This window comes from Crinia signifera, chromosome 3 (genome assembly GCF_055691185.1).
Source record: "Crinia signifera chromosome 3, ASM5569118v1, whole genome shotgun sequence".
Taxonomy (NCBI): Eukaryota; Metazoa; Chordata; class Amphibia; order Anura; family Myobatrachidae; genus Crinia; species Crinia signifera.
This window is the reverse complement of record NC_139219.1, coordinates 232391945-232406640: the sequence shown is the minus strand read 5'-3', so window position 1 is coordinate 232406640 and position 14696 is coordinate 232391945. Positions and strand designations below refer to the sequence as shown.

At 42.5% G+C, this 14696-nt stretch overlaps 1 protein-coding gene across 1 annotated transcript in view; it reads left to right on the top strand.

Annotated features, from left to right (window-relative positions):
• The first annotated feature begins 1382 nt into the window (after positions 1 to 1382).
• LOC146062675 (anosmin-1-like) overlaps positions 1383 to 14696 on the top strand; it is a 44047-nt gene continuing 30733 nt past the window's right edge. Inside the window, exons 1-4 of the mRNA XM_083174740.1 lie at positions 1383 to 2549; positions 4947 to 4994; positions 8523 to 8585; positions 10068 to 10275. Of these exons, the coding sequence (XP_083030866.1) occupies positions 2343 to 2549; positions 4947 to 4994; positions 8523 to 8585; positions 10068 to 10275 (526 nt within the window). The 5' untranslated portion in view covers positions 1383 to 2342. The remainder of the gene's footprint in view (positions 2550 to 4946; positions 4995 to 8522; positions 8586 to 10067; positions 10276 to 14696) is intronic.

Below are 14696 nucleotides of genomic sequence, written 5' to 3'. Positions count from 1 at the left end.
CTGCCAATGTAAAAAAGAAGTGCTGCTGAACAGGGAGACCCAGCGCTGATGACCGGTGAGAGGGGGGGGACCTGTTGAGAGGGGGGGGGGGGGGGGGGAATATGCCTGTCGCAACCCATTCAAGCCCCTTATCTCCAGCCTCTCCACTTTCCCCCTACCCTGCCTCCCCTCTACTCACTCACCTCCTCTCTTTTCCTTCCTCTATACCCCCTCCCCTCTCAACCTGAAACCTTCTCTCTCTCTCTCTCTCTCTCTCATTCCCTGTCTCATCCTAACACTCCCTCTCTCCTCCTTCCTCTCCATTACACTCCCTGTCTCTCCCCCTTTCTCTCTCCCCTTCTCAATCACTATCTTTCCCTGACACTCGCTCTCACACTCTTTCTCTCCCTTACACCCTCTCTCACTCCGTCTCTCCTTTCCACACTCTTTCCCCCTCTCTCTCTCGTGACAATGGTGGGGTGTGGGGCCCCTTCCAAAATTTTGCTATGGGGCTCACACAGTTCTAGTTACGCCCCTGCTGGTAATTATATGTTCCCCGTGTCCCTCATAGTACTCTCGTACATCTAGTATACATATACCTGTACTGTTACTGGCTACCTAGCTGGCTGTGCAATTACCATTTGGTGCCGCTAAATGGCTGCCTGGGTACTGCACAGCTCGGTAAATATGTTCCTCATGTCCGTGCCCCTTATTAGAATGCATCTACTTCATACCTGTATGTGTGATGTACTGCCATTGTTGCCTGTTCCTTGTACTGATAACCCTTTGTATTGCAGTATGTGCATCGTTATTTTTAATGTCTGTAAAGCGCCTTGCGTCCTGTTGGAGAAAGTGCGCTATACAAATAAAACTTACTTACTCTCTCACCTCACAGGTACACAGGTGCACTCATTACTGACTGACTAATTATTTCACTTGCGATTCTGTGTAGAGACATGGAAAACATTAACTGTTGGTAGCTCTCGAGGACTGGAGTTGGCTACCCATGAGTTAAACAGTGTTTACTATCATTGTATTCTTTGTATAAAGTTTTCTATAAGATGGCTCTTTATGGTATTTTTGATGTTGTTAATATTCAGGAATGAACTTTCAGGTTCATTTGTAAAGCTTAATATAGCTGTAAATACAAAGCACAAAAGAGCAGCTATGCAAAGCATTCTAGGAGGGCTATTACTGCATACCCTCCAACATGACCCATTCCATTAGGTACAAAATGCTCTGCTTCTGGACTTCTTTCTTTATTTAGGATTGCCTTCACCTGTGCTGGAACACCATTATCATCACTGAACACAGGTGACTGCAATTATCAATTAAGATGTAAGTCCAGAAGCAGTGCATTGTGTACCTAATGGAATGGGTCGTGTTGGAGGGTATGTTACTGTTAGTTTAGAAGCCATCCAGGCCATTATGGAAGCCTTTTTATTTTTAGGGCCATCTTTTCTACTGGGCTTGGTGGGCTACTGCCCAGGGGCCCCATGAGCATAGGGGCCCACAGCAGCCTAAAGTAGGCGACAATCCCATTAGCACTGCCGGCGTTGGCTGGTATTCCTCCTCCCCCTGTCCTCCTCCTCCTCCTCCATTGGTCACACTGAATGTCAGGTGTCAGGTGTGACATCATCACGCCCAAAGTTATCAGTGGGGATCACCGAGAGAGGGGAGGTTGTGTAGGTAGGGATCCCACTGCACTGCTTTGTTCGGGGGCCCATAATCCATTTAAAGTCAGATACTAACAAAATAATAAGAAAAGAATACTGTTTTGTTTTTGTTTGTTTTTTTCAAAACAAAGATATTTAGAAAGTTTGGGATTATACTGTATTTCTATAGATTGTAAACTTGCGATCAGGGAACTCCTACCTCTATGTCGGTTTGTTTCGACCCAGTTTGTTTAATCACTGTTGTTTCCAATTGTAAAATGCAACGGAATAAGCTGCTCTATATAAGAAACTGTAAATAAATAAATAAATAAATAAATACATTTTTATGAATAAAATAATAAAATAAAATAAAACCTGGCATGTCTATCTATCCAAAGACATCACACTTCAACGTGGCACCACGAGTATATTATGCAGGTATGTGTGCCTGCCCTTACATCATAGAAACTCTGTCACCTGTTCCTATGACCTTATGTGAAATCATGTATTTCAGACACCACATATGTAGCAACCACAGAGCAGCGGGGGATACATGTCAGTTTCTGTACTGTTACAGAAGTTATAGTGTGGGGTCCTGGTTGAAGCTGGGAAAGGCTGACTGGGGGAGTGTCCCTGGTAGAAGGAAGAGTCTTTCCAGATACAGACTTCTTGCAGGATGTACAGAAGTAGGACAGCACTGGGAAGGAGATGCAGGTACCTGTGAGCATGGCTGGACTGTTATTCAATGGTCATTTGGTACTTTTGCTGCTATACAACATAGTAGCTCCTGCTGCAGGCAGGCGACTGGAAAAGGATGGGGGAGACATTGATAAGAAGATAATGTTGGCCAGATGCACATCACGCTGTCTGACCCTGCACATCACCAAGCTGTCTGCCACTTTCAGAAGTCTACAGGTAATTGGCTCAACTGCTCTCTTGTATTACTGTCAAAGGAAACATGTATCTTTATTATATATATAAGATTATATATATATATAGTGTAATAATCCTAATTATAAAAGCATGCATAAGATTGGTAGAAAATCAATATAGTTTGGGTAAAAATAACATACGAAACACCTAAAAGAAATAACATCAAAACATGGAAAATATATAATGATTCTGGTTTTTATTAAGTGCAATATTTTAAAATCACCTTTAATGTGGGCATGTCTGTCACAAGACTGGAAAAGGTTTGGGACCGCTGCCCTAGTGGGAGCCAGTGGAGACATTTATCACATGTATACAGAGGAGGAAAGAAACATCTTGAAAAGAAAGAGCTACAGAGTATTTTGGTTTAATACAGGGACAGTAAAATGAATTGGTTTTTGCATTTCAAGCTATAGGATGGATTAAGGCCCCCCATACATTACAACGATTTTGCACAATTTCATTGATTACGACCTTTCGGGAAGATATATCGTTTGTAAAGTGGCAAATCATAAGTGTTTTCCATCTGATCCTAAGTGGTCCGTGAGTGTCGGATAGGAGCCCCTAGGTCAATCGTACTGCACCAGTGATTTATTGAAATCGCTTGGAATCAGATAACAAAGGAGTGCTTTTTGTTCATGTAATATATCGCAGGAAGTTTGATTGGCGTTTCCAGTACCTCTAGCCCCCTAATTCAGCCCATTGGATATATATTGTGGTACAATTATATACCATAAGATATATCTCATGCGATTTATCTTGGCTTGATTAATCGCATTAGACATATCTTATGCAAAAATGACACCATCCAAATTGGATGGAATCACTACCGTGAAGGTCCAGGCAGGGCAGTCTTAACAAAAGTTTGGGCCCCTGGGCAAAGCAATGCACTGGGGCCCTTACCCATTCTCCCCTTCTAGGGGTGGGGGGTGCGATCAGCAGCAGCTTTGATGTCCCATGGGTGGCAGGGGGTGCTCTATCTTCCATTCAACATGTAGGACCTGGAGTAGTAACTTCTGCTAATTACTCCTTTACTGCACAGGTGGTGGGAGGGTGAACAGTAATGTGTGGAAGGGGTCACTGAGCTGAATGAAGGGTCCCTTGTAAATGACTTCCAGAGAGGTAGGGGGTGTTTTATACACAGGGGAGGGTTGAATAATGGAGTGGGCATAATATTCGTCATTTTCCGGTGGAAGGGCAGCTTGTTTGACTGCAGATGTCGCAATTATCTGGAAATAGATTTCTTAGCCTTCAATAGTATAAAAACCTAGAGTCCCAACTTTCAGGAGGTGCTGGGGACTTGGGGATCAGAGATCAGGAGCCAGAGCAGTCCATTGACAAAAATATAAAACTGTACACCAAACGTTTGGAGCTGGAGCAGGGACCGGCTGCTGGAAGGCTGATATCTCTGGTTCTGGGCATGATAGAGACAAGCCGCTAGTGTCCACAGAAAGGGAAGAGTCCCAGATTTTGGAATATACTCTCTAAAAACTGTAAGTCAGAGAGAACCTGAGAAATATGACTTCTGGTATCCCTGGAAAAAGGGTATCCTCAGCTATCAGCATAGGACCCTTATACATCTGGGTCCCCTGGGCAAGTGCCCAATAAGCCCATACGAAAAGATGTCCCTGGGTCCAGGGGAAGTTCAAGGGAAATAACACCCGACTTCAGGGTCAGACCTATCGTTGTAGTGTATGCCGCTCCTATGACTTCTGAACTTGGCTTAAACGGCTTCTTACAGGTAACCAGTATAATAATGCATCAACCTGTAGGGTAGATTTTATGGACAACAGAGCTGATACTGTATGCCATACAAGACTGAAATAATAGCATACGGTCACTAGGTCGACATTCAAAAAGGTAAACATGCAGTAGGTCGACAGGCATTAGGTCGACACACTCAAAAGGTCGACATGGCTTTAGGTCAATATGGTCATTAGGTTGACATGAGGAAGGTCGACAGTCAAAAGGTTGGCATGGCTTTTCCACATTTTTTTGACACACGGTATTTCATGCCCTACCATCCACCAGGGCATGGAGGTAGAATAGAATAGTGTGCCAAGTGTAGTGAGGCACTGTGCCTGAAGCATGGAGACTGTGTCGACATTCGGGACAAAAATGTATAAAACCCACGTCGACTTTTTTGACGGTCAACATTCCCTATGTCAACGTAATGCTTTTGTCGACCTAATGACCCTGTTGACCTAAAGCAATGTCAACATTTTCAGTGTGTCGATTTAAGTCATGTGGTCGACCTAATGCTCCACACCAGTGAAATCTATGGCCTTGTCTCCATCTGTTACTGGTGCAGAACACCCAGTGATTCTTTACATTTTTTTATGCAGAGCATTGATCTTTATTGTGCTGCATTTCCTCTTGCAGAATGATGACATTTTGACATGGTGTGGTAATAAGCGGCGGTGCTCACAGGTGAGTGCAAATTAATGTTCTCTAATTAATATCTATGGTTTGATTGTTGGCAGGAATAACGTTCAGTTTGTCAGGATACCTTAAGTTTACTTCCAGTAATTAATGAATCTATTTATATTAAACCAGGAATGCTGCAGTAGGAGTATATCCAAACTCTGCACCATGCAAGACTGGCATGCATCAAACACATCAATGCACTGTGTTACGTGAGATTGTGGGGGAAATTTACTAAAGGAACTTTGTAAAAAATAGGTGTATTTGTATCCAGAAATACACTTATTTTTGACATTTACTATCCCGAAAATACGGCAATTCGTAGTCACATTGATGTGCTATCAATACGAACACGAATTGCCGTATTTTCAGGATAGTAAATGTCAAAAATAAGTGTATTTCTGGATACAAATACACCTATTTTTTACAAATTTTCTTTAGTAAATTTCCCTCTGTAGGTCAGACATGTAAGCTAGCAGGCATGTTATAATAATAATAATGATATTTATATAGCACTTTTCTCCCAATCGGACTCAAAGTGCTTCACACATTGTCTTTACAGCTCGAAATACAAAACAAGCTTAACAGTAGATGTCAGTGAAATGTAAATGGTACAATGACCCCAGTACCTCCTACATCACCACTGGATAGAGGAGTTTTCTTCAACATCACCACTGATAGATAAATAGGAAACGTGAAATATTATATATACTGTATATAATATGAGGTGCCACACCTTTTACAATATGGGGTTTATTTACTAAGATAGAAGTGCTATTGAAGATGGGATGTTGCTAGGAACAACCAATCTACTTAATTTTTTCAATTTAAATTTTTTATTTATTTAGCACCTTCTAGAAGACAATAGCTAGAATCTTACTGGTTGCCCACAGCAACATCCAACCTTCAATAGAACTCCCATCTTAGTAAATAAACCCCTATGTGGTCCTGTATCAGGAATTGGTCCTCCAGGCTTGGATAGCTTTGATGGTAATGTTTGTTGTTATTCATTCATTCATGCTAATTACAAGTCATTAGTAGTTTATAGCATTGTACAATCTGGTACAAGCATCATCTCAGTGTTGTTGTAATAAAAGAGAAACCCATGGATAGACTTATTCATCAACTAAACTAAGCTATAAGCAGATTGATGGTATCTACTTTTAATCTCTAGATCACGCTATACAGGTAATTGTCCATACATACATACATCATACATACATACATCAGCAATGAAAGACGTGGTATTAAAAATGTGTGTTATCAGAAAAAGCTCACAAAACACAGAATATTACTGTCTATTTTCTTACACAGAGACGCACAGAATGTGTTCTCCGCTCTGTTCTGTCCCTTTTATCTTCGGTGGTCTACAACAGAGTAACAACAGCATTGCTCAGAGCTCCCAGGGCAGTACAAGGGTTATCACAACAAGCTACACCAAGGATACAACCATGGTGACAACCTTATTAAGTGTGAGAAGACATTATAGTGATGGGAAGACCTAGAAACACTATTTTAGAGCTCAAATAGAAGCTTATTGGACTAATTAGAAGACAGTACCACATGATGCCTTTCAAATTCTGAGATGTTTGCTTTTATTTCCATACTATTTAATTGCACAATTACAGTCAGTTATATTTACATAATATATTTACATGTAAGTTATATTTACATAATATAAATGCTATTTTTTTTTCAGAATCACCCCTTTAAATTATTACATATGGTCATGCTGGGTGTGGTCCAGTTGATCTGTAGTAAACAGATGGACACTCAATAGGTCAACCCTAAATGGTCAGCATGCAGAAGATTAACTGATCAAAAAGGCCCAGAGATACAAAATGTGTCGGTTATGTTTCACTATATATGAGTCAATTTAGTGAACACATGTACCCTTGCAAGGCGTGCTACAGTCATGAGGCATTGTGCAATGTGCCTCGCTGCATTCAGCCCAGTTGCTATTCATATATGCGCTCGACAGGATATGTTGGTTTCTTGGCGAATGCTGTGATTTTGTTACAGATGTGTCAACAAAGGTAAAATGCATAAATATCTTTATTTGGTGTCAGAATGGTATATAGCTACATAGTCAGGGGCCGTACGGATGGTGTAATACTTAGCATAACTGGTTAGCATCACCTTGCGTGGGTTTCCTCTGGGTACTCCGATTTCTACCAACAAAATGCACCCCAGATTGAATGTGCGTGCATGTACATGTGGTAGGGAATATAGACTGTAAGCTCCACTGGGGCAGGGACTGATGTGAATATTCAAATATTCCCTGTAAAGCGCTGCGGAATATGTGTGCGCTATATAAGAAACTGTTAATAAATAAATAATCAGGGCCGGGTGCTGGACGGAGTCCCGACAGGCATTTACCCGACGTCGGGATCCACACTGTCAAAACACCGACAGCCGGGTTCCCGACGGCCACCTGCTATTTTCCCTCAAGGGGGTCAACGACCCCCATAGAGGGAGAATAGAACAGATAGCGAGCGTAGCGAGCCACCGTGCCCGCAGCGTGGCGAGCGCAGCGAGCCCGCAAGGGGCTTAGTTGCGCTCACCATGCTGTCTTGGTCCGGCTAGTCGGGATCCCAATGTTGGGCTAATGACTGTCGGGATCCCGACTGTCGGACCCCTGTACCACACCCATCAGGGCCATCTTAACATCATTGTAGGCCCCCAGCACAGCGATGCATTTAAGGCCCCTCCACACCCATTCACAAAAAAATGTTAACAAAAATCATAAGAACCCCCTCTTGTGGATCTGTGCCCCATCTTTCCACTTGCTTCCATACAGTAAATGGTTGTCAGCACTCTGAATGGTGGATAGTGCCTGCCATCCACCAATCAACATACCGATAGCCATTTACTGTCTGACTGCAGGCTTTGAGGACCTGGAGAATGCTGGACTCTGATTGATGGATATCACCAGGCAGCATTCTCTATGCATCCCAAAAAGCTCAGGAGGCAGATGCCCACATCCCAATCTGCCCCAGCTCGTAGGCTCCCAGAATTAGGGGCCATTGGGCAACATTGAGCCCATACATTAAGATGGCCCTGTGCTTAGTCATTTACATAATTGACATCCTTATATGTATGAAACAATATAGATACAATGCATGAAACATGAAGGTAAAGACCAAGAACATTTGTGGTATTGGCAATGGTGACAGTGATGTCAAATTTACAGTAACGCACTATATATACTTGAAATATTGTTGACCATAAAGAATACAGTTATGGTGCAATAGTTCAGTCCATGAACATAGGGAACGTCTCTATCTATAGAGTGATCATATGTGTGTCAACTATTGTCATGTTGACTGTTTGAACCTGTCTACCTTTTAAATGTCAACCTTCTAACTGTCGACCATTTGGGGTTGACCTATGAACTGTCTATCGTGTAGAGCTATGAACCAGGCACCAGTCATATCTGTTAGAATGGAAGTAAAGCATATGTTGTTTTTGTAATAGCAGTGGGACTGTAGAATATAGTTTTTAATTTCCTTAGTGCTATTACTATTGTTTCAGTGTTTAAAACCATGTATGGGGAAGTTGGACTCCAAGCCAAAACAGTGTCATAGGAAATGTGAGGTAATGTTTTTATTTTTTGTGACCATAATTTTATATAATAAACATGTTCTTCATTTCATGCTGCCATACATGTGTTATGCTGATTCAAAGTTTGTAATCAATGCCTATAATTAGGCGCAATAAAAAATACTTTTTGAAGTAGGCTAAGGGCCTGGTTCAGAGTTTACACTATCCCGATACCAATACAGCAGAGCGATTATTGGATGCCTGACCACATCTCTAAATCACAATGGTCTTGCAATGGTGTACACATAGAGGACAAAAGGAATCGTTTGTAGGTGGCAACATGTGTACAACCATTCAGGATGTATCCAAATCCCATATGCAGTAGGAAGGGCTCGAAGATCCTACTTCCTGGGTTCACCATCCATTAGTTCGGGTCTTTGGGCTGTTAGCCCCACATACGGCTAATCAGTAGCTCCAGCTGTGGGGGTTTATATAAAAAAGGCTGCTAGACTGAGAATTAAGGGGCGCACACACGGAGTGATTTTGTGCTATTTTCTTAGCATTCTGGCTAAATTGCTAAGAAAGTAAGCACAGATCTCTCCGTGCGTATGCCCCGAGAGATTAATTATCTCCTGCTAACTAAGTCCGTGCATGCAGTCAAAATCTAGTCAAATTGCTTAGCAAGTGACTGCAAATCTCTGAGCATGTACAGAATGCGAGATACTGATCGCAATATCTCATTCTGAACCACTACCCGGCCTTTTTTTGCTTAAGCAAAATTACTTAGCAAAATCACTTAGCACAAATCTCTGCGTGTGTATGTGCTCCCCATTGGCGATCTGGACACCAGGAAATCACCTACCCTAAATAGCTTAGCAAAATCGCTTAGCACAAATCTCTGCATGTGTATGTGCGCCCCATGGGCGATCTTGACACAGGGAAATAGTCTACCCTAAATAGCTTAGCAAAATTGCTTAGAACACAACTCTACGTGTGTATGCCCCTTTATTGGAGGTCTGTGCCTGGTGGAGACACTATGCAGTTCTCCATGCAAGAGACAACCTGCTATCTTTGACTAGTATGCTACTGTTTTTGTTTTTTAGTGAGTTAGGAGATTATCCTGTGTATAGTTATAGCCATGCGGCAAGGATTTATCTTGATGCTTTATTTCGGTTTTGTTTGATTCACTAATAAAACTGGCTGAGGCCAGTTGCACCAATGTACTGAACTAATTTATGACCTCAGCTCATAGCTGCCTCCCCTCCTGCATTCTGCAGGAGACTCCCTGAAATAGCAGCAATCTCCCTCTCTCCCTCATTAGTCTAGTAATCTCCCTCTTTTCACCTAACCCACATTACACTGTTACAATTTTTTGGAAAAAAAGGAATGAGAGACAGATACTTTTACATTGAATCATCAGCACCATTTCCCAGCACTTTACCAAGTATAGTAGCTCTTACTATATATACTGTATACACACACACCTTACACTTTCATCATTAGTATCTGATATTGATTCCTTTGTTCCTCACTTAGAACCACCATGAGTGTTTGGCCAGCTGTGAGTTCCTGAGATCCCTGCATGTGACAAGACAGGGGCAGTGCCCTTCCCCACACAGAGCATCTGGGTTTGCAGCTGCATGTGTGCTGAGCTGTAATGCAGACAGAGAATGTCCTGGCAAAAAGAAGTGTTGTGCCAATGGTTGTGGCTTCACCTGCCAGATGCCAGTTAACATGCTTAAAGGTAATCTTTTTATAACCTAATTCTTTTATCGGAAAAGTAAATGTAATATGCATATAAAACAATGAGACAAATCTGTATGAGACAAATGTATGGAAGCTGAGGACAATCAACTATTTACTCTCAAATGCTGGAATATGGAAAATGGTTCAAATTTTCAGAAAAAAATTGGTCAAAGCCATTGGATTTAACACATTACATTACAGATATTTCAATAATGCTGTATATTGAGAATATAATAATAATAATAATAATAATAATAATAATAATAATTTTGTATAGCATTTACTTTTTTGTGTAACTGTAAACAACACAGACTAGAAGGGTTTTGTGGGTACTGGGGCATATTTAGGATTGTCATTGGAATTTCCCTTTTAACATTTTGTATTTGGCAGATTAGGTACCTACTTTTTTTTATATCTCTTACCTCTTTACAGCTAACAGCAAAATATTCAATCTTGACAAACTTTTATAGATATGAGTTGTGTGCAATAATGTGTGACTGCACACAAAGTATTACAGTATACAGAAACAAGCAAAAAATAATCAGTCCCAAGGCGCAGTCACTCTTCTTCTGCCGGCCCGAAAGAAGGGGTCACCACTCAACCCCACGTGGATGCAGTTCATACAGAAAAGGACCAATGGCGATGAAGAGGTGTTTACCATCCAATGAAAAAGATAAAAAGATATGATGACAAAGGTTAGAACCTTTAATAGCAATACTCTTGGTCACAACACAGGAGGGGGTTCTTCGTTAGCGTACCCGTACTTACACTCAGAGTTGAGGTTATGTGCTCATAAAGGTATCTTTCGTAACACTAGGGAATTTCACCACAAGTGGATTTCGATAACCAAATGCGTACCGTACTCACAAGTCGGAATTGCTGGTACAGGCGCATAAAGGTTTCTTTTACTTGGAGAAAGAGGCCCAAATCTCTCATTTGCAATATGTTTCCATTAGCACCATATAAAAGACAAAGAAGCCTCTTTCAGGAAAGGGGGGTACACATTTATTTATGTAAAAACAGAATGATGGGGAGCACCAGATGTAAAAAGCACGGTACCTGGTGACTGGGGTATTGGCCTTATACCCCAATCATAACCGCATGCAAGTGGTAAATCTCCCCCAAGGCAGTACAGTAAGGCTCCTCTCCTGCCAACGCGTTTCGACAGGATAACCTGTCTTTTTCAAGGCTTGGAGAGGAGTACATGCTAAGCCAGTGCTAAAGAAATGAAATTGAAATTTCTACAGAAAGGGTATAAATCCAATAAATTGGATAAGGCTCTAGAGGAAGTTGACGGCATCCCTAGAGAATCATTGTTAGAAGTGAAAAGTAAAGAGCCAGTAGAAACTGGAACAAATGTGGCCTTCATTTCTAACTATAACAGCTATCACCGCCAAGTAGAGTCCATTTTTAGAAAAAATTGGGATTTACTACTCCGTGATCCAGTCCTTGCCAATATCCTACCTAATAAACCAAGATTTATCTACAAAAGAGCGCCCAATATAAAAGATAAATTAACTTCTAGTGCATTTATAGAGAAACCTTTGGGAGGATTAATCAGAAACAAGAGTTTCCATAGATGCGGGGATTGCTCTATGTGTAAATCATGTGGTACCACTGATAAAAAAACAGTGGAATTAGTCCTCAATGGACAGGTTTTTAAACTTAACCACTTTATGACATGCAATTCTAGATATGCAATTTATGTCATTATGTGCACCTGTAATAAATTGTACGTGGGTAAGACCATCAGGACCTTGAAGGTCCGGTGGTCCGAACACATTAGAAATATAAAAAAGGGCAATGTGGATCATCCCTTTTCTTTACATTTTAAAGAGGTTCACCACTGTTCCCCAAATCAAATTAAAGGTTTTTGGGGATTGGAACTTATTAAAGACAACTGGCGACACAAGAATAAAGACACCAATCTCGCCAGAAAGGAGATGAAATGGATTTTTGACTTAAAGTCACTATCTCCACATGGCTTGAACTCAGATTTCGAGCTCAAGTGGTTCCTCTAATTTTTCATTCGTTTTTAATGTTTTTAACGTTTCTATATTAATTTATTTGAAAACGTTTTTTACTAATTTTTATGTACCCACATACAATTTAACGTTTTAACATGTATTATGTCCACCATATATTTTATCTTTGCTCATTCTTTGTAATAAGCCGGTATTTATTACCCTGCACGTCTTTTTCTGCACTTTAACCAGCCCGTTTTTTTCTAATATGGCCGTGCGTTCCAAGCATTAAAATCTAGCCAGCCACTGCCTTCAATATGGCCGTGCGTTCCACGGCCATAACAGCGGGGGATTCTGTGGGCGTACACAGTCTCCCAGCGCTACAGGTTACTAACACGCGGCCGAGTGATCCTGAAAGCCGGATATGACGCAGACGCCGGAAGACGTCATGCGTTCCATAGCCCGAAGCGCGTGCGTTCCACGCATCCAAAGGGCTCCAGTTCTGCCTGATAGAACCTTCGTTTTTGGCTACAAATTCAGGAGGTAAACAGCGCTAATCCCCTGGTCACCTCTAGGTGTTTCTGAAAACTGTTGAACTCCAGTTTAACGGAGTTTGTGTAAACGGGCCTACACTTCCGTTTTCCCCTCACTTCCGGGGGAGGTCTAATGAGTGCATAGGTATAAATACTGGCTTAGCATGTACTCCTCTCCAAGCCTTGAAAAAGACAGGTTATCCTGTCGAAACGCGTTGGCTGGAGAGGAGCCTTACTGTACTGCCTTGGGGGAGATTTACCACTTGCATGCGGTTATGATTGGGGTATAAGGCCAATACCCCAGTCACCAGGTACCGTGCTTTTTACATCTGGTGCTCCCCATCATTCTGTTTTTACATAAATAAATGTGTACCCCCCTTTCCTGAAAGAGGCTTCTTTGTCTTTTATATGGTGCTAATGGAAACATATTGCAAATGAGAGATTTGGGCCTCTTTCTCCAAGTAAAAGAAACCTTTATGCGCCTGTACCAGCAATTCCGACTTGTGAGTACGGTACGCATTTGGTTATCGAAATCCACTTGTGGTGAAATTCCCTAGTGTTACGAAAGATACCTTTATGAGCACATAACCTCAACTCTGAGTGTGAGTACGGGTACGCTAACGAAGAACCCCCTCCTGTGTTGTGACCAAGAGTATTGCTATTAAAGGTTCTAACCTTTGTCATCATATCTTTTTATCTTTTTCATTGGATGGTAAACACCTCTTCATCGCCATTGGTCCTTTTCTGTATGTATTACAGTATACAGGTCGGGTATCCCGTATCCGGGCACCCCGTATCCGAATTATTCCAAAAACCGTGGTTTTTTGGAATAATTCAAATCCCCCCCCCCCCCCAACCCTCTTTTAATACTTACCAAGTCCTCCGGCGTCCATAGCAGGCCTTCAGCATCCTCTCCGGCGTCTCCAGCGGTCCCAGGAGTGCTTTGCGCGAGTGCGCGCGCGCGCCGGTGACGTCACCGGTGCGCCTGGGAACTTGCGCAAAGCACTCCTGGGACCACTGGAGACGCCGGAGACGGTGCTGGTGGCCTGCCGGGACGCCGGAGGACTCCATGGACGCCGAGGGACCATCGGGGACCCACCAGGGGCAGGTAAGTATGCCTAAAAAAAATATTCCAAAAAACGGAATATTCCCTTATCCGGAATGCTCGTGGTCCCGAGCATTTCGGATAAGGGATACTCAACCTGTATTTACAAACAGTGAACATTAAAAAAAAATCAAAATGGAGGAGGAGTCAACCTGCTTGAAGAAGCATTTGGACCAGTCTGAAGAAGGTGTGTGTGATAGGTGCTTGAACACAATGATGTCACAGGGGGACAGGTCTGGACTGTATAGTGGTTGACCAAGCTCCTGAATGCAGACAGACAGAAAATCCACCACTTTCCTGGATTTGTGTCTATGTGCAGTGTCGTAATGACACTGCAGTTCTTGGACAACACCTGGAAATGGCTTCCAGTACTTGCAGTAGGCATTGGTTGGTGTGCAAGTCTCAAGTGAAATCATGCTGCTGCACTAGCATGCAGTAGCTACATGACCAGTCTGTAGCCACTATCTGCTTGGCTTTGCAGCACTCACATCGCAACTTCTATGAAGCCGTGCTGAAGCCGACGCGCCCGCCCTCTTCATTCACAAGCTGCACTACTGCAGGGAGAGGATGCAACGCTGGACAGACTCCAGAGCTGGTAAGTATTTTTTTTTAACACTGTGCCACCACGGTTGGTTGCGAGGGGGGGGGGGGGGGGTACACTGTACCACCAATGTTTATATATAAGGCCACTGGCCACCAATGATTTAATAGTTTATCAGCCTGGCGCCCACCGCACAGGGGCGCCAGGGACAGCCTCGGGCTTCAGCCCGGGCCAGTGGAGCCCTGGATGGGGGTGTCCCCTTTATTGGGGGGGGTC